Source organism: Pezoporus occidentalis, unplaced genomic scaffold (assembly GCF_034315485.1).
Source record: "Pezoporus occidentalis ecotype Australia unplaced genomic scaffold, CSIRO_AGI_Poc_V1 ctg45, whole genome shotgun sequence".
In the NCBI taxonomy this organism is placed as follows: Eukaryota; Metazoa; Chordata; class Aves; order Psittaciformes; family Psittacidae; genus Pezoporus; species Pezoporus occidentalis.
Window position 1 is genome coordinate 4,018,473 of NW_026915780.1, and position 20,971 is coordinate 4,039,443.

Below are 20,971 nucleotides of genomic sequence, written 5' to 3' on the forward strand. Positions count from 1 at the left end.
ATCTGAGTATTTCTGTTGAGGCTGGTTTCCTCCCTTTGCTTCAAGCGGGGAGTGAAATCCTTTACAGAACGAAAGGCCCATCATACTGGTTTTAGCTGTGGACTGGCTGCTTCTGTAACCCAGCCTGGCTTGAAATGAAGTTTATTTACATAGCATGCTCGATACCTTTGGGAAAATCTAGTATTTAAAACGCTTCAAAGGATCACTTTGTACTGGAGGTGGAACAGCCAAGAAGACTCTATCCTCTGCACAGATTGCTAACTTCTTGCAAGGCATCTTAGGGTGGAGATCTGCCTCTGATGTTAAAAACAACCCAACAAAGCCAATCCCTTCCAAACTGCATTCAAGACCGCGCAGAGCAATCTGTGGAGGGCGAATCAATCCTTTCTGATGGCTTTTCCCTAGTCTGCAATGAAGCACTAGCTTGAAATGTAAGCTTGGGGTGTGTGTGCTATGTGGGTATGTATAATACAGACATTTCTGAAACAAGCCCTTGCGTGGAAAGGACTTAAGACCATAAAGAGGGAGGCTTCATCTTCATTAAGTAAAACATTAAAGGAAATGTTCTGACTTACAGCACTATACATTAATGCCCAGCAATGTAAGGGGTTTAATTGCCTGTTGCTTTCCCACCATAAATTACTACCTGCAGCTAATGGAAAACCTTCCTCCAGACCTGTTTATGCACCTTACTCCCATTCCATACATTCACGCCGGATGGAAACAGCCAGGCAGCCTGGAGTTGTCCCAAGTCCATACAAATGGGCATGTCTTGAGAAAGCAATGAATGTTTAAGTGCATCACACATGTGCAGTGTAAACTGTTTGAGTAGCTCTCTACATAGGCAATACTCTGCAGGTTTTATGAGTGCACATATCTGTATTTAAGCTAGTACAGGTTAAAGATGTCCTGTAGTGTCCAACTACAGCTTTTCTGCTCTGTAAAGTCAAGGGTGAAATCCTCTTGCAGTCAAATCCCGAGCAGGAGCCCTGACTCCAACCCAGGCTGAAGAAACCCATCAGGAAGAAAAAGCACTGAGAACAAAGCTCCTCAGGCCTCCTCCTGCTCCACAACCTAACGAAATATTGACTCAGGTTCCAAAGAGGAGGCTAGGACCCGCAGGCTGTGCAACCCCTCCATCCTGCCACCTGCATGAGCCTTCGCTTTGGGTGCGCTTCAGGAAGTCGTTTTCCAGCCTTCCCTTATGGAGATCTACAATGCTGGAGTAAAACCAAAGTAAAAACGCCTATGTCTTAAAATAGCCCTCTGAAGTCAGCAGGACAGGCTGGGTTCTCTCCAGCACTTAGGAGGTCTCTCGGTTACTTTGGGTATTCTGGTGTAGGAATATTTTCCTGTGCTTCATCAGCCTTCATTCTTCTGCTACCAACCCCTCTTTTTACACTTCTCCTTTTTGCCCAATTTAGAATGCCAGGAATGGGGCATTTTAGTGATTTAACATCACTAAAACCAACTCTAGGCTGATGTGGACTTCAGGCTTCCACAAGCACATTGCTTTTAGTGATACTCTCTGACACTTCTCCATCGGCCGCTCTTGTGTGCTCCACGGGTGTGTGTTTGCGACACACCTGTACCCAAGAGCCCTGCTTTTGCTATGGACTGAAATGATTTGGTTGGTAGTTTCCTATACTTGATTATTCACTAATATTAAGCAAGATGAGACAAGCCCCTGAAACACCACGGGCGAGGACACTGGGACAGGTGCTTGCAGTTTCCCACCCGATGGGACCCATGGGAAGTAACACATAACCAGGTTGCCATCCACCAAGTATCCACACTCTGACTTTGAACAGCATCTGCCCAAGTCCTGGTTCCAGGGTCTCCAATGTATTTCCTAACACTGGAAGTCACTTGTCCAGCTTTAGAAGTGATGTGTTAGTGATGCTCCAGCTGGGTTTGCTGGAACACATTTATCTTGTAGGACTAAGGGCTTCAGTAAAGCTTTCCATTCACCCTGTGACCTCTTACAGCTTCTGAAGCTAACTCTGCCTGCATCACTGTAATCTGATTTTAACTCATTAGCCTCTAAGGCTAATGGTAGCTTGCATCCCATGGCAGTCTTTCACATACCAGCATGCTGACTCCAGACAAAGCCTCTTTGTGCTTTCACAGCTAAGCCAACAACCACCACCCAGAGAATACAGAAGCTCTGGAAATTTCAAGAATCCAGATAATATAAAAAAGGGCCTGAAAAAAATGTTTAAGTAACATTTATGCAGATAAACTGGGGGTCTCAGGTAGGTATCAGCAGATCATAGTAAATGCTGTGGTGAAATCGTGTTCTACTGAAAACTACTTGCTTACGAAGACAAGTCAATTCTAACCCATGCTGCCATTCAACATGATTAAAAACAGGCAGAAAAAGGAATGTTTGATACCTTCCTAATCCATATTCAATAGCCCCTGCCAAAAGCAGCCAATATCTGTACAGAGACCTTCTCTTTCCAGTTGATTACTATCTCTTGAGACATTCAGACTAACTACCCAGCAGCCATTACCATGTATTACTTCATGAGAGGAATAAAACACTATTTAAGCTAGCCCACAAGTGTTTGTAGACTGACAAGCTTCAGAGTCTGGTAGCAACAACTTCATTTGGGATAATGGAGCAGGCTGCCTGAAGGAGGAAGGAATATTGCCCATTGGAGAGCTGCAGAAACGCACGGCAACATTCGGACCTGAGCTTCACTGCTCTGAATGTGGGAGATGCTCTTTAGCTACAAACCCGAACCAAGCCCGAATCCCAGCCACTTTCCCAAAGGATTAATTAAGGCATCCTCCTCCCACCTCCTCGTCTGAAAATCTGGCTGAAACTGAAACAACAGCAACTGTTTCCCTCATCAAAGCCGTGCAGTACAAAACAGCAGCCTCCTAGCACTTCCCACATTGAGGTGAGATAAACATCTCGGTTATAAAGCATGAGCCTCTCCACTTCTATTGACAGGCAGAAAGTGCCAGAGAATGGGAGCAGCTGAAGCCAGCCTCTGATTAGCAATTAACCACTCTGAGAGGAGCAAGCCCCTGGGCAGCAGTGCCCTCCCCATTGATTCACTGGAAACCTTCTCACATAAATTAGCTGTCCCTGCGGTTTCAGTGCCCGGGTATGCCCTTGACAAAGGAGCCCTCACAGGGCTCTGTGCAGCCATCAGCTCCAAGCATTGCCTGCTTGGAAGGCTGGCAGCAATCCAGAGGGCTGAGGATTGATCTATGCATCCCCCCTTGCCGTGCACGTGCCCTCCTATGGGACAAGCCCTTGGAGTCACTGTGAAGCCCCAGCGGGCCAGGGAGCCTCCTGGATGCCACATTGCATCAGGTTCCATCCCTGTGGCTTGAATTCACTTACACAAATAGGAAATGCATCCTGGTTTTGCAAGCACGGGTGATGCACAGGGGCTATGAGTGGATGTGCTGGAGCTCCCCGGCTTCCTCATGCACCATGGGCTGGGGTCCAGCCTCCCCAGGGAGCATCGCCCACCCCAGCTGTGATTTACGCTGGTGGATGGAAGTGACATCGGGGCATTTGTTTCTCCATGGAAAGGTAGCCCATAAAACCAAAGGGCTATTCACATCACCAGCCCATCTCCCTAATTAAAAGCTGCAAGACTCGGAGCTCTGAGCGAGCGATCAATCCTCCCCACACAACGTGCCCACGGAGACGTCTGCAGAACACGACTGATGCTGCTGAAGGCTTTGTGTCCCCCGTTCCTCCTTCCCCAGGCATAAAGAGCTGTGATCGAGGAGCCGTGGTCATTGGAGGGAGCACTGGTTTTTATCAGATGGGAACGATGAGGCCGTCGTGGAATCATTTAATAGTCGTGCATTGCTGGAGAGCAGGCCTGGTTTGCAAACAGCCTGCCCTGGGTATAAATAAGCTGCACTTTGCTGTAACGCAGCTGGTCGGGAGAATTAATGTTTTGTTTTCCATAACCTTTGTACTCTCCCTTCCTCTGCTATTACGGCAAAGCTCAAGGCGTGTGTAACTTGAGCGTTCCCGGGAAGAGGACGCACATCCCAACGCCTCACATGGACCCGGCAGCGGAGAGGCAGGATCCCCGTGCTCCAGCTTCCCCAAAGCCACCGCCCTTCCATGTGGATATAACTCCCTATTTCCCAACAAACCCCACCAAGTGCTCCCAAGCAGACTCGCCTCTGTTGCGTTTGTGCTGGAAGTGCTGCTGGAACAGTGTATCCTGGTAAGTGCAGGTCCAATAACACTGATATATTTAGCACTGCTGCATAAATTCCATCCTTTAAAGGCCAGTTCTCCTCTTTCTTTTGTGCCCAGGGAATAGGACAAAAGCCACTCCAACCAGATGAACATCCGTATTAACAGAGGAACTGGAAGGTCATTGTGACAGTGGCCAGAGACACTTTTTAATGCTTTTATTAACCATGACACCTAATCCTAAGCAAACACTTCATCAGTTGCATAATGCTGGGGTTGTTTCAATAGACCTTTCAGTCCCAGCACAAGGTGTGCACTGTGCACGTGACTGAGCACAGGGAAAACTGAGCTTTCAGAGCAGACAGATGTTGGGGAGGCTTAGGAGGGAGCCAATTTCAGCAAGGACAGAGAGAAGGGCTTTGCCGTCATATGGTTCACATCTGGAATTTACAGGCATGATAATTTTATAACCCTCTCCTTGCAGTTTTGCAGCAATGCAATATCCTTCTCCAACCCAGCTGAGTCTGTGATTCTCCCTCGCTTTCCAAGCCTAAGCTATGATTTAATCGCTGCTGCAGGGACAGGGCTGCAAAAAGCATCCTCTGACAACTTTATGGGACCCCAAGACTGCACGTTGTGTTGTACTAAAGGGAGTGGGAAGGTGGCAGAGCCAGTGAGATGCATACAGGCGCTTGTATTTCAGAGGTATTAAAACGTAAAGTCCTAAAATCAAAGAGGAATACCTGGTTTTAGCTTACTTCTGCACACAGCAAGTCCCTTTATATCTCATTCAGAGACTGCTCCGGTTGCTTTTATGGTATATATGAGCCTTTCTACACACAAGCCACTTTCTAGTGACTTTATGTATTAGTTTTCTGGTTGGAACCAAGAAACCTCTTACTCAACCAACCATTTTTCATGTGTGCATCAGACACAAGGCTGTAAAATCACTGCAAGAAGGAGGTTCCCATGGCAGGAGGACTCAGAGCATTGGGACAGCCAAGAACAAAACAATGTGAAAATCACCTCCAACCACAGCAGGAAATGTGGAAAAGATTAATCTCCTCTAACACTAATATTGTTACATGTCCATAGCCCCAGCCCCAGCATGGTCACAGCTGTGTGCACGTTCCAGGCACTAAATCTGTGCGTGGACTCAGAATCTGCCTAACCCCAAACATTAGCTATCATTGAGCTGAGTTTAGCCACACATTTGGAACCTAATCCCAAAGAAATCAGGAGCATTTCCTTGGAAGGCAACGCAGGTTTTGGCAACTGTTATTGAGTTTTAAGCATTTGAAAGTAATTGCTAATGCACAAAGAAACTGGAACGGAGGAGAACTGTCCTCAGGTTGGAGAGCAGTGTTGGTCTCCAACAGCTATTGAAAAGTCAGCCTTGGTCTAATGTGTCCCATGCAGATGTTAGCACCATCCCCAAAACACAGATACACACACATATACATGCATTAGCATTTATGTAACTCATTCTGAATGTTTCTCTGTCAATGAAGGAAATTCCTGTTGTTCTACTCATATTCAATTATTTTCTTTTCAAATGATGCATAAAGCAGGAAGACAACTTGCTTCAATAGGAACAATTTATGGGTGTAATTTATAGGGCGTATTTATTCAGAAGACAAATTTTTTCTAAGCCTGGTGATGGATTAAAGTGAATGTGACCTGAAGACTCTGGATCTTCTCTCCTACTAGTTCCTGTCTCAGTAATTAAGAAAGATCTAATTATTCCTTGGAATTTAGCTATGCAAATATCTATCCACTTTGCAGAGCTCATTAACTTTGCACTGAGCCACAGTGAGTCCACGGTTGATCTAAAATCTCATTTTTCCTGCTATGAACCTCTGTTTCATTTTATTGCTATTTGGGTTTATGAGAGAGGAATGGAGGACATGGAGAACCCACTCTTGCCTCTGCCACTGGCACATCACTTTGCCTTCCATGAACTGGTTCTCCATTTGAAACATGAGAATAACAATACTTGGCTCCTTTGCATGAACACTTTGATACTTCATTATGGAAAAGCCATAGGATACTTCATTATGGAAAAGGAGTAAGGTGTTTCCAGTCCCTTCAAGATTAACATGGATAAGATTCAAGTGATTGATGAATCTGCGGCCAAGCCCTAAAGCAGGGGTTGCAGGAGTCACAGACTGCTCAGGATGATGTCCTGGCCAGCTTGGAGGCATGAAAGGGTTTTGGCATCGACTTCAAGAACATCAGAGCTTCACCTTTTACATTGCAGGGCCTCATCTGTAAACCAGAAATAGAGGATTTTCTGTCTTTCCTCTCCCCAATACAGTGTGCTGACAAAAGCACTCCCTGAGCATCACCTAAGCATACTCCAGGTCCCCTTTTCCCACCTAGACATCCTTTGGACATACTCTCCAGGCTCCAACATGCTTTAGAGATGTCTGAAGTGTCAGGATTATGATCATAAACCACTCTCCTTCCATCTGGTTCACCTACTCCTGTCCAAACCCCTGGATCAGCATCAAATTGGTTGGCTCCCCCTGGACAGGCGGATGGGAGTAGCTACTCCTGAGAGCAAGTACTTACAGACACTGCCTCCAGGGAACTGAGCTGCTGCCAGGAATTAAAGGCATCCAATCGTTCCTTGCTCACCATCAATATTTTGCAGGCAGTAATTACAGCCCATTGCAATCCTCCACCCTGGAAAAAGCTCGCTGTTCCTAAGGCAGGGCAAATCAAACTGTCAGTGACTGCTCCTTCAATACTTCCCTATGGAGTCCTTGTGGGAATCCCCTTCCTCCAGCCTCCAAAGGACCATGACCAACAGTCTGAGAGTCCCTGAAGGACTTGGTGGCTTTGGCTGACAAGAGATGCCCAACCAATGCTCCAACAGGCCAAGCTCTTCTTGCCCAAACAAGTGCCGCCCCATAAAGAGTTAAAGGGAAGAGTTCCCCTAACACTTCAGCATCACAGATCTTTCCTGTTAAAATAAATTATTCAGGAGAATATGTCATCCTCCATCAGCACCATCTGAGCTACATTTGTAACAGTTCTGTGCTCTGAACACGTTCTGTCATCCTATCAGTGATACCAGGGCTGCAAGACAAAGAAGGGGGAACAAGCGCATTATTGAACGTGAAAGACTGAGCTGCTTCCACTTCGTGGCCATGAAACACGTCCTGCCCAAGGCAGGGGAGAGATCAGTGGTGTCAGTTAAGTTGCAGAGGAATAAACCACACATCCTGACCTCAGGAGTCGCAGGAACCACTTTATTTTCCCTCAAAACCACTCTCCCTCCCAATGGATAACCCACCAGCACCTTCCACAGTCTTAGATCTCATTCGCAGTCAATGAATGCACACTGTGACTCCACTAGATGTTTCCAGAGATAAGCTGGAATCCGGGTCTATCCTAAAGGCTGCATGGATAGTAACTAAACAATGTCTTCTGCTCCATGTCTCTAGGAATAATAATAACAAGAGAAGGGAGCACTTCTCTTTGTCCCAGATGTTAAAACAATCACCAATCTGCCCACTGACACCCATAATCATTTACTGAGGGTGAGGCATCCCTGCCCATGGCAGGGGGTTGGAACTGGATGATCTTAAGGTCCTTTCCAACCCAAACCATTCCATGATTCTATGGTTTATCCAAATCACATACACATGCAAAAACGAATGTAACCAAACACTACAAGCACTACAGGGAAGCAGATTTGAGCAGATTTGAACTCATGACACATAGGAGAACGTGTCATGAGTTCAGTGCCTGTGATGCCCACATTGCCCATGTGGCTATAGCACGGACAATGACTATGATGATACTCAGGACACAGTAATCAAAGCCTTGGTTGGGCTTGTAAATACACTCTCTACTTTGAGAGGCAACACAGGAGAGGAGACTGCTCCATCCCCATGCCTTAGATTGTCTTCCATGGTCAAACCTCTCTCCCCTCTTGGTGTGGGTGGAGAGCAAGAGCAAAGGATCCCTGATGGAGACAACTCGTGATCTTTCCTTATCACTCTGCTAACCTCATCCACTCCAACCATGTCCACCTGGCCAACATCTGCTCCAAAATCTGCCATCCTTGTCCTGCTCCAGAACACGGAGGAGAGGAAGAAGGCCAGGTTTCCCATGGGGAAGCTGTGTGGGGCAGGATAACCCCAAGAGAAGGGCCCATGGCACGGGGTTGGAGCTGGATGAGCTTTACGGTCCCTTTGAACCCAAACCATTCTGTCATTCTATGAAGGTGTTTTGCTAACTGGTGGCTCTTCCAAGGCAGGCTAAGAAGTAAGAGGTGGCTGCTCAGGCCAATAGGACCAATAAGGAGGAAGAAAGAACCAAGATTTGGCAGAGCACAAGGTGTGAAAGCACTCTGGATGCCCACAGGGACTCCCACTATTCACCCTGGCATCTCCTTGGGACTTGAAAGACTCCTGCAATGCAAAGAAATGCTGTGGTCAGTTCTGAGTGGGCTCCATGACTGAGCAGCAGCAAAGGAAACCCTGCGTGCCCAGGCTGGAATGAAGAACATTCAAACACAAACAGGATGAAGTATCGCTCGCAGCAGTCAAGGCCCCTGGGGAGAGGCAGGATGAACGTGTGCCAACACAGTGGTGGCTTCTGGGAGTTAAGCACATACCCAAAGGAGAACCGAGTGATGCCACCAACCCCAGGGAGCACAGTAAGGGCACCACAGCCTGAGTGTACACCTGAACTGCAAGCTTGAGAGGTGACAACGCTCTCTACAATGTGCAAAAGAGAACAGCAGCACCGTGCAACACAGCCACAACTCCATCACTGTTTCCATCTTGATTTAGGCTTCCTCAGCTGTCAAACAGCTCAACTCCATCACCTACGGCAGATAGGTTTCATTCGCCATGGACATGGACATCCAAGTTTGTATCTCATAAACATGGATGCAAGGAGGAGGAGCTGGCCCTGTGGTCAGCGACAGCACACTTCAGGAAGGACCATCAGCATCCTGGAGGAACATCATCCAACAGCAATCCACCATCCGGAGCGGAGCATGGAGGATACAGGTGTGGGCTCAGAGTCAGCTATTGTGTGGCTGCACCTATAGAGGAGCATTTGGTGGAATAAGGGTAAGGAGGCAAACAGGAAGCCTGAGCCTGTTTGCCCAAGGACAGGGATTATAATAGCGCCTGTCTTTATAGCATACAATGGATGCTCCTGCAAGACTGTCACGTGCCAGGAGGGGGAACATCTGGAGAAACATCTTTCTTTGGGATACCTGGGAGGGTGAGGAACCTTTATCTCATCAAGCGTGAGGTGGGCAGAGCACCAGGATGGAGAAGCAGCACAAGAGTGAGGATGGGAGGGAATGGGGAGAGACAGCTGCTGGTTTTGGCAGTGATGCTGCCTGAGGTATTGAGAGGTCACTTCCCTTCCATGCTTCCCGCTCGTCCCATGGGAATACAGTTTGTTATCTGACAGTCAAGAAATAAACACTGACCTTTTCCAGCGGTGAATCAGCACCAGGATCTACCACAATGAGTTAATTCTGTGCAGGACCTGGTACTGGTTATGGAACCTCCAACAGGAATTGTGCTTCTCTAAATGAAGTCTTTGCCAAGGATAAGCTAAGCCCCTGCAGCACTGATCTCCTCAGGGAAAAACACATTTCTGGGTGCCCTCCAGCAAACTATTCTTTTGCCTGGTTGCTTTAATACCCATCCTTTCCAGCACCAGCCCCACTCGTTCCCAGGGAGGCTGAACACAGCGCTATGGATTCCCATAGAAATACACCTGGCCTCTGTTAACACAAGCAGTGGAGGTGAAAAGAAGCTGGGAATGCAGAAGGCAGGACCAACCCAGAGTATCATTTGGAGACACCCTGGTGTGGCTGCAATTAGAATGCATGGCCTCTAATGTGGAGCCTGTGTTTGGTGGGAATAATAAAGCACCCGAGCAGGAAAGTTGAGCTGTTCTTCTTCATTGCTACCTCTCTTGGCAGCATCAGAATTGCTTTCTGGGTTATGATGCTGAGGGCGAGAGCATGCTCAGGAAGGTTGGCTGGGAGGTGTGTGGGGTCCATCCTGCCACCTGTCCCCACAAAGTACACGGCAGAAATAAAAGGATGGGTGGGAAAATAAGCACCAGTGATGGAACCAACAGGATTTCGAAGCATCAGGAAAGCTGAGAACATCCCAGCTGATGCTCGCTCTGCCTGAGCCCTGGTTTTGACTTCAATCCCTAAAATCAGTCAGTGCTGAGCTCCTGGGTACTCTCTCAGGGCAGCTTTTTTGGATTATATTAAACACTCCAATCCACTTCAACCATTTAGAGACTGAGCTGAGCTCTTAGGCAGAAGCTCTTCCCTGGGAGGGTGCTGAGGCGCTGGCACAGGGTGCCCAGAGAAGCTGTGGCTGCCCCATCCCTGGCAGTGCTCAAGGCCAGGTTGGACACAGGGGCTTGGAGCTTGGAGCAAGCTGCTCTAGTGGAAGGTGCCCCTTGGCACCAGTTGGAACTGGATGAGCTTTAAGGTGCTTTCCCACCCAGACTGTTCTGGGATTCTGATTCTATGATTAAGCATCCCTGCAGCAGCAACTGGGAGTGGGGACCACCGAAGGTCCCCAGTGGAGAAGGGTCCCAGACCTGGGTGACTGCTCAGGAAAAGCGATGCTCCGGTTCAGAGCACAAAGCCACTGACATGGGAAGGGTTAAGGGAACTGCAGTTCAGGCTTGTTTGCCCGGCGCATTAGACAGGGATAGTTTGCTGTGAACACGCTGATCAGTATCTCCCAGCTGCCAGTTTAATCAGGATTAAGTGAGCAGCCAGTAATTTTGTTCTTTTCCAACAACATTTAGCCACTGTGTGCAAACGTTTCCTCTATCACAAACAAATGAAGCTCGGTATCCAGACATCTTGAAGGGACTTATAAAAAGAAACCCCCAAAGCAAAACACTAACAAGAAGGGCCAAGACCAATAATCTGGCTTTAATTAGAAGTTTTCCAGCTCACAGAAGGATGGAGCAGTGGTGGGGTGTTTGCGCTGAGCCAAGGCATGCCTGCCTGCAGCACCCAGTGGGTGTGTGTCAGGGTGAAAGCTGGATGGACACCTGCAAAGCCACCTTTGAAGTATTCAGGCATTCAAACACAGCACAGAGCACCCAGGTCCCCAGTGCATCCCCAACCCATGGGGGCTCCAAGGGCAATCAGAGCAGTGCCCCAGAGCAGAGACACCGCCCTGGTCTGCAGGGATCACACAGCCCCAGCCTGGTTTGGGTTGGAAGGAACCTTAAAGCTCATCCAGCTCCAACCCCTGCCACGGGCAGGGACACCTTCCACTAGAGCAGCTTGCTCCAAGCCCCTGTGTCCAACCTGGCCTTGAACACTGCCAGGGATGGGGCAGCCACAGCTTCTCTGGGCACCCTGTGCCAGTGCCTCAGCACCCTCACAGGGAAGAGCCTCTGCCTAAGAGCTCATCTCAGTCTCCCCTCTGGCAGGTTAAAGCCATTCCCCTTGGCCTGTCCCTACATCCCTTGTCCCAAGCCCCTCTCCAGCTTTCCTGCAGCCCCTTCAGGCACTGGAGCTGCTCTAAGGTCTCCCCTTCAGGAGCCTTCTCTTCTACAGGCTGACCCAGCCCAGCTCTCTCAGCCTGGCTCCATAGGATGTGGCCAGACATGGAGGTCTCACCACAGTAGGAGGTGAGGTTTGACTCCTCCAGCGCTGTTTTAGTGCTGAGGAAGCAAATCCTGCAGCCCTGCAGCTCCCAGCACAGCTCAGGAAACACTTTAACACGCTGCTGGCACGGTCTGCACCCACAGGCACTGAGTATTCATCCATGTGCAAACTGCTCCTCTGCTGAAGCACATCCACCTTGAGCAAGGGGTGGCCAGCAGCACAGCGCACAGCAATGCATGCAAACACACTGAAGGGACTGAGCTTGCACTACACCAGAGCTCTTTGGGACTGAACTCCCCAGGCTACACATGACAGATGCTTGCAGATCCACCACCAACCAACCACGGCACAACAGCTCTGAAGAGCCAGATTCTGCCTCTTGGTCCTCTTCGCCCTAAAATGCCTCTTATTCTCAACCCATGGAGGAAGAGAACTCATCCTAGGAAGATGGGAAGCAGCACACGCAGAAGGCCAGCTCTGAGCTCTGTAAATCCCTTTCTCTCAGCTGTTCTGCCCATCATGAACACATCAGAAGCTCTCTAAAGGAAGGCTGACAGACGGGGTTGGGCTTTCTTTCCAAGCTTCCTCTGAAATCACACTTGGCAGAGTAGCCCCTGTTGGAAAAGGATGGGAACGTGCGTGGCAAGAGCTGCGCCCAGGCTGGAGGTCTCTTGGTCTTTCTAAGCCATGTGAGACCCAAATGAAAAGCCAGCTCCTCATCCATGGGTTCAGCTTGGGGCTGATAGCCGAGGCTGAAGAACTCAACAACTCCTTCATCTCTTTTACTGCATGGGAAACTGAGGCCCTGCGGGAGTCAAGCCTAACTTGAATGCCTGAAGTCAGGCAACGCATCTGCATGCAGAAATCATCTACAGGTTTTACTTTTCTTTTTGCAAATCAGATTAAAGCATCACAAGGCTGATCCCCTTCCAGACAGCTTCGTTGGCTGCTTTATGTTTCAACACTTGGATTTTGCCCACAGAAAACACCACCAATGTATTGCAGGAACTGGACCGTCCGCCTGCATGTGCTCAGACACACACAGAGCCCTGAAAACAGCAACAACAAAGTATTGCCCACAGAAACAAAAATTCCCTTTGGATAGCAAAGCTGTTATATGGAATATATACTTACTACTGCGCAATTAAAAACGTGGGCAGCTTTAAGGGGTATTGCCCTTGATTATGTGGAAGCAAAAATGAACAAAATCATCAGGAGCTACATTATTCTTGTAGCCTGTTATCACAGTGTAATCTTACTAAAGCCAATTCGTGCTGGTGCAGGCTCTTACCTTCGCCACTGACAGAAGAGCCACGTGGTGGATTTCTGAGTGCACAGAGATAATGAAATTACAGGGAATTATGCAGCCCTCCTATAGAAAAGGGAGCATATTCCATCCCTTCGAGGAGGGATGCTGTTTTTTTTCTCAGGGAGGAGAAACCAGCGCTACTTGGCTCTGAAGCACAAAGGGACTATTCATCAGGAGCTGCAGACAAGAGATTCTGGAGAAGATCTAGGGGTTCCCAGTGCAAAAAGGCACAGCTTGCTGCCACGGCTTGTCCAATAGCCAGCGTGCTCGCTGGCTTCATGGGCACTATCAGTGTCAGGGTGTGGACCTGCCACCCAACAACGTGTAGACCTGATACAGCTCGTGCTGCCCTTCCTCTGATGATCCCCTCCCTGTGTGGATGGTCCCAGGCGTAGGAAACACCTTGGTCCATCACTCGGAGAGCTCCCTCTCTGTGAACATCCCTGTGATGGGTCCCACTTGGCTGATGGCACTAACTGAGTGAACTCCATCACTCTGGCTTCCCCATGGCTCAGTGTCTAGCCATGGCTGTCCCTGTGAGTTTTGGCTGTGCTACACCAAGGTGCTGCACTGAAGCAGGGCATGGAAATCCCACCTGGGTCTGCGTAATGATGAGGGCAAAGGATGCCACAAGAGCCCAGGCATAACAGATCCAAGCAAGCTGTCAGCAGACAAGGGGCTGGAAGCAAACCTGGTCCTATAATTCCACATTCCACCAAAAAAACCCTGTTCTTCACAGGTCAGTATTGGGACTGGTCCTGTTTAACATCTTCATCAGTGATTCTATGATTCTATGACATGGGCAGTGGGATCAAGTGCACCATCATCAAGTTTGCTGATGACACCAAGCTGTGTGGCGTGGTGGACACACTGGAAGTAAGGGATGGGATCCAGAGGGACCTTGACAGCCTGGAGAGGTGAGACCCTGGGAACCCCATGGAGTTCAACAAGGCCAAGTGCAAGGTCCTGCACATGGGTTGGGGCAATCCCCAGCACAAGCACAGGCTGGGCAGAGACTGGGTGGAGCAGCCCTGAGGAGAAGGACTTGGGTTGTTGGTTGATGAGAAGCTCCCCATGGCTTCAGTGTGTGCTGGGCTGCACCCCCAGAGCATGAGCAACAGCTGGTTACGATTTCGGGACACACAATATGGAGCTTGCAACCTGATTTAAGCACCAGCAGCTTAAGGGAGAGAGGCCTCACATCCCTCCTCACCTGCTGTGAAGGACATGCAATTAGAAGTTTTCTGTAAATATTAATTACAGTGGACTTGGTTGGTGATCATGGATCTTTTAACAGTATTAAGTTTGTAAGTGTAATAAACTTAACTGAAGTATGGAGTAGTCTTGTTCTAATTAAATCAAAAGCGTGTAACATGTATTAGCCAGCAGAAGGGGTTTTAATGGCTGTTTGGGGTCAAATTGATGAAAATATTAATGTGTTGTCCAAAGCCTGCAGCTCAGTTAGATTCTTCAGCTGAGTAGAATTCATGTTACTTCAAATGATGCATCCAGATAAGATTTTCTTGCGTGCTTTATATTCAGAATAGCTGGAATATAGATCGGGACCATTACTTCCCTGCTGCCCTCCAGTTATAAATCCTGACTTCCTCAGTCCCTTCCAATCCTGCGGCATGGGGAAGAGCTGAGGAAAGCTGGAACCACTCGGTGCAAGTGCATTTTGCACATCACTGCAGTAAGAGCTGGGCCATTTGCTACCCTGCTCTTGAGCACAAGGTGTAGAGCAGGGAGGTCATCATTATCTTGCAATAGATATAGAGAGGAAACCACACATATTGCTACCAGCAGCCAAGGGGAAAAGGTGTTTAGTACATAGGTAGCAGCCAAGCAAAGCTCTGATCAGAGAAGTAAAGCAGAGCTCAAGAGACCCCAGGGTTGAAATGCCAGGAGCCCTGGAGGTGAGGACTGAGAGGGTAAGGGTTTGCATCTCCTGTCTGTGCCGTGCTGCAGCTCCGCTTCTCGCCTTTGCAGCCCTAACAGGAACTGACCTACTTTAACCCAGCTTCTCAAGGCCAAATGAAGAGCGGATTTGGAACCAGGGCATCCTCCCTTGAAAGAGACGGACTTCATTTCTTCCACTCCTCTGGCAGCACCTGTCTCTGCACTTCTTTAAGATAAAACACACAGCCCCTTCTTTCTTCTGGATGCTGCCTGAGGCAGGAGAAAGCATTTGCTGCAGGTGATGTCTTCACCCAGCTCCTACCAGAAGTGACACGTTTGCTCTCCAAGCACTAAACAAGTGTTTTCAAGTCACTACGATCCCTTTTCTCCCATCCATGTAGAGTCTTCAGTAACCCTTCCTGTTTCTAAACCACCTGGAGATGCTTGCATGGGCACAGGGGAACAAGGTCCCAAAAGCACTGGGCAGACTTGGGACAGTTAAAGCACTGCCAGGCTGGTGCATCACTTATTTAAACGTGGTGCCAGGGTTTGTGTTGTGAGGAACAGCTTGGGAAACCACTCTCTAACCTGGCTTGCCCTGGACAGTCAGCAGGAGCTGATGGGAGCATTGGAAATGTGCATCTCCCTTCTGGTCTCTGGGCCATGAGGAGTGGTGAAGGGGCTCTGCAAGAGCAGCAGTTGCTCAGAGGCAGGGCTGGGGAGGAAAACGTGTGAGCTCAGGAAGAGCCTGTGGTTATGAGTCAAGGTGTCACAAAGCAGCGTGAGAGGTGACACTTCGACCAGTCTGAACCAAAGGCTTCCTGCCATCAAAACACCTCATTCGAGTCACGCTGAAGGCGCAGCACAGCCACGCACCAACACCTCTCCTCCAACACACCACGGGGATGTGCGACTTGCTGCAACAGTTCCGATGGTGCTAAACCCTTCTGGTCTTGGTGGCACAGCACCTACATCGGCACACCCACAGCCATGCTCATACCACTTCCCTCACACCGTGATTAAGGTCTTTTTGATGGTGTTTTACAGCAGCTTATTAGTATTTTTATGGTCACCTCTCTCATCCCAAATAACTGCCTGGATGGGGAGTGAGGGATCAACAGAGCCTTCTCAACCCTCCGGACACCACCCAACCACTGCTGAGCCCTGCCATGGCAGTGTCACAACATCTGTGAGTCCTTCAGTGCCAGGATAATCCCATTCTAGACAGCATTAACTGGCCGCGTTAACCCAGTTAGCAACTGGTGTTTACCCAGTATATTGAGTCATTGACGGTGCACACCCGGGTGTGCATTAATACAGGGAGGAGGTTTTACACTTGAATTTGGAAGCTGATTTAGAATCAGGCCTGCCTGCCTGATGTAGAAGTCTACGGTACGAGTTTATGAGTAAGGCAGAGAGGGTTTTTGGCCATTGTAACCATCACCTCTGAAAAGAGAGATACCCAAGTAGAGAGGAGATAACACCGAGGGGATACCGAAGGGAACAGACCTAATTACGGGCCTATTAGGTTGCCAAGAGCTGGAGGGACACAAGATGCTATACGGTGAGCACATTAGCATGAGATCACATCACTCGTGCTGGCAGCCCCAGAAAGGAGGGAGCCTGCAGCCAGAAGCAGCCACATCCAAACAACTGAATGCTGAAAATTCCTTGGAAATAAAGACAGGGTCAGGTTAAGGAGAAGATGATTCAAAAGACCAAAGGCTTGAAGTGAGAGGAAGCTGCCGGGAGTTTCTACTCAGCATCCAGCATATTTCTGTGCATACAAGACATTCTCCGGCAAGAACTAGGCATGATCGCAGGAGCACACTGCAGCTGAACACCCTGAATAGAACTGATCTGATTTACTGAGGAAACAACGGATACCTGCCTCCAAAAGCCACAGATTTTGCTCCAGAGGCTTCTGTGTGATAAATCCCATTAGCGATGAGATTTACATGTTGAGATGAGGAGAGGTAAAGCGGGGTTAAGGAAAAGATAACACACATGCTACTTCACAGCCCCAGCTAATTTTCACTCAATTCTGGTACTAGATAAGGAGTCTTCCATTGGGTTTTGTGTAAGAACAGTAACATGGGCAATAATACACCTTCTCATGGCTAAAGTCACCTGCTTCCATAACATACAGCCTCAAGGAGCAAAGCATGGAGTGGCTTCAACAACTGCTGCCAAACTCAGTCTCCTCCCTGAGACCTTTCTTGGCTCCAGCTTTGGGGCAGACAACAGGACAGGATGATTTCGTGTGAAGCCCTTACTTGCTAACTGCACCTTGTACTGTCAATGGATTACGCTGAGAACCAAGCAGGAGCAAATCTAGTCTGTATTAGGGAGTTATGGTGAACATCAAACCCCACACAGATCCAGTAAGGGACAGATTAAGGCTCTGTTAAAGTGCAACACTTAAAGTTAAGTGTTTAACAGAAGTGCAGCAACCACGGGTGGCTGTTTCCACAGCCCCTTAAACTAGAGATTGAACACAAGGAAAAGAAAAAACAGAGTAAAGAAAGGGAAATCCACTTTAGCGGAGATTGACTGAATTTACACATCTACATACCCCAAAAAGCAACCAGAGGCATCTCACAAGCTAAAACGAGCTCCTCTTTCCCAAAGGTGTCAGGTATGATCATCTGTGACACAGGAATGAGAGCTGATGTTTCCTTTACTAAAATGCTGGAATTAAAGGTTATTTTGGACAAGTTTGTATAAAGCAAAGTGAGCAGGAAAATCCCAGCCCCTTACAACAAACCTCTGCTATCTCCTAATGCACGTAAGGAGGGAGGTGGAACCTCTGTGAGCACAGTTCTGTCCTCACGCATCCTTGTGCTCTCGACGTGGCTCTGAACCACTGCCCACCCCTCAATGTAGATCCCTGGCACAACTACATAGGAGGTTTTGGTGTTAATCTCTGCCAAATCGGAAACACAAATGAGGTGGCTCAAATTAGGCTGTAAAGCAGCATCCTCCCAGGGCCCAGCGCTCCTATGCTCCAGGCAGGTAATGTGCTGCCTTCACTGAAACAAGTAGGTGAGTTCCAGACTTCCCCAAAACCAACGGCCAAACCCATGAAACACAAGAGGTGAGCCCCATCAGTGCATGGGACAGCAGCTGAATCCTTTTGTGAGCCAAATAACAAACTCACTTGCCACCCTTATGTGGCCTCAGCACAAAACCAAGCCCTTCTGGCCTCTCTGTTCCCTGGCAGTGCTCAAGGCCAGGTTGGACACAGGGGCTTGGAGCAAGCTGCGCTAGTGGAAGGTGTCCCTGCCTGTGCAGGGGTTGGAACTGGATGAGCTTTAAGGTGCCTTCCAACCCAAGCCGTTCCATGAAACTATAACATGTATATATGGATGATGTGGAAACTAGACAAGGATAACTCAAAAGGGAGCTGCTTCCCTGTGGCTTTTGCAGAGCACAGGATCCTTTTAGCTCTCTCCATCAGGCAGACTTTGCCCCGCGCATGGGACAAGGCTTCACCCCCCTGGGATGGAGAGGATCCCCTCTCCCTGCCCCAGACAGCCCCTGGCTCTGTGGAACCCAGAATGCAGGAGTTGGTTACATGACTATAAATGGTGAATTGCATGGGCCAGGAAGGGTTATTTATTTATTCCTTCATTCCTCAGTGCATGCAAAGCCGAACAGCGCCTGTCTCTTGGGACCGCATGTCAGAGTTAAGGGCTATGGGCTGGTCACTAGAGTGAAGTCCCCAGGTACTGTCAAGCAGGCTGTTTTATTGGGCAAATAAACCTTCCTGAAGCCACAAACCACAGAATCCTGGCTTTCAAAAGGAAAGCTGCTATTCTCACCCAGGAAACCCATGAAGTATTTCCTTGCTTTCACTCTGGTCCAGGTTCAAATCAGTTGTCCATACACTGAAGGTTCAGATCCAGTTCAAGGACAGAAGCCCCCAAAACCCTCGCATTGCTCCCCAGACCATAACAGGTCGAATCCTGCCTGCTGCTGGCTGCAGCCAAGGTTACCTTGAGCAAGTGGGGAGTGAAGAGTCAGGTCCAGCATATGTAATGGTATCTATGGCCTGGAAAGAAGGGAAGGCATTTTCTGGTTTCTTTCAATTCACAAATAGATGAACGCAGCAGGAAGAAATTCCAGTCCTTTCCTTTCAGTTGAAAATAGATCCATAAAATCTTGCTAAGTCTATTGGCTAATGCAAGCACTGGGAGGCAGCTTAAATATGCTTCCCAAGGGCAGGGTATGCTACGATCATTACATTTAAAAGTCACCGGGGTCTAAGTTTAGAAATGAAAACTACACGTACATTCCCTGCTCCGAAACTTCACCAGGGACCCACCTGCTGCTCCTGACCTCCTTCTGCTAATGCAGGGGATTTGATTTTGGAAACATTCCCAAAGAGAACAGAAATAACTGCAAGTCAATGATCACATTTTAAATGCAATGTGTCAATGCCGGTGCAGCGGAGTGCCCAGGTGTGATAAACCTGCTGATCATGGGAACTCCTACACGTGGGAGTTGAGAATCATAGAATCATGGAATGGTTTGGATTAAAGGGTCCTCAAAGCTCCTTCAGTCCCAGCCCCCTGCCACGGGCAGGGACACCTTCCACTAGAGCAGCTTGCTCCAAGCCCCTGCATCCAACCTGGCCTTGAACACTGCCAGGGATGGGGCAGCCACAGCTTCTCTGGGCACCCTGTGCCAGCGCCTCAGCACCCTCACAGGGAAGAGCTTCTGCCTTATATCCAACCTGAACGTCCCCTGTTTCAGTTTGAACCCATTACCCCTTGTCCTGTCACTACAGTCCCTGATGAAGAGTCCCTCCCCAGCATCCCTATAGGCCCCCTTCAGATACTGGAAGGCTGCTATGAGGTCTCCATGCAGCCTTCTCTTCTCCAGGCTGAACAGCCCCAACTTTCTCAGCCTGTCTTCATACAGGAGGTGCTCCAGTCCCCTGATCATCCCCATGGCCTCCTCTGGACTTGTTCCAACAGTTCCATGTCCTTATGTTGAGATGGGATTTCTTCATGTCCAGTAGGTCAATGACTTCCAACAACTATCGGGTCTAATCACGGTTCACAAAGAAAAGGAAGACGAATAGTCTTTTCCTACTATGCAGGGCACTATATATGCAAAAATTATATATACCTATGAAAAGTATATACAGAAAATGACATTCAGACATCAAAACCAGCACCTGAAGGTCTATAATGGTTTTTGTTCAGCTGCTTCAAAGAGCTTGTGGTTTCTAAGGAATCTATGTTCTAGCACTGTAGGGAAATGGGACTGTGGGGACAGAGGGATGGGGAGCTGGGAGCTGGGTCAGGCAGAGGAACTCACTGCCTTTGATGCCATCTACTGGAAAGGTGGCTCCACGACCTGGGACCTGCTGCTCTGCTGGAGACCACTAAATTATGGCCTTCTCCGATGAGCAGCCGGATGCTGTAAGCAGGATGCAGGCTTGGAAAGTGCATCCTGCAAAGTGATGCTCTGCAGGGTCCATAGATGCTGTGGGACTTCCAACAGTACAGTGAGGCTTTCAGAAACATGCTGTGCTGTGAGCCCATTAAAACCAGGCAGGAAAGTAGAGCCCAAGGAATGAACACTGCCATGGGAAAGGAGGGCAAGGGAGAGGAACCCCTGGCTGTAAGGATCGATCTAGAGGAGATTATGGGCCTCCTAGAAGGGGAAAGGAGGGATATAGCAGCCAGTTAAGGCAGGAAGGGCTTCCTTCACTTCCAGCTACAGCCCAGAACGGATACAAGTCTCTGCAATGAAAGCTGGGCTGCTGCCCATGAATGAAGGAGAAACAAGATTTGGAAGGTATGTCTGAAATCCCTGGCATTTTCCCACGAGGACGGACCAAACTTGGTCCAGTCACTCCACGGCACCAAGTTTTCCTCCCTCCCTCCCCGTGTGCTTCCCAGTGCATCAGACAGGCTCATGACAGGAAGAG

General features: G+C 48.8%; 1 protein-coding gene across 3 annotated transcripts in view; it reads right to left on the reverse strand.

Annotated features, from left to right (window-relative positions):
- The window catches only part of LHPP (phospholysine phosphohistidine inorganic pyrophosphate phosphatase), a 74,067-nt gene that overhangs the window by 11,852 nt on the left and 41,244 nt on the right, over positions 1-20,971 (reverse strand). Inside the window, exon 7 of one of the 3 annotated variants that reach the window (XM_062635200.1) lies at positions 6,758-6,891. The exons of the other annotated variants lie outside the window; for them this stretch is intronic. Coding sequence (XP_062491184.1) covers positions 6,795-6,891 — 97 coding nt within the window. The 3' untranslated portion in view covers positions 6,758-6,794. The remainder of the gene's footprint in view (positions 1-6,757; positions 6,892-20,971) is intronic. 3 annotated transcript variants of the gene reach the window in all.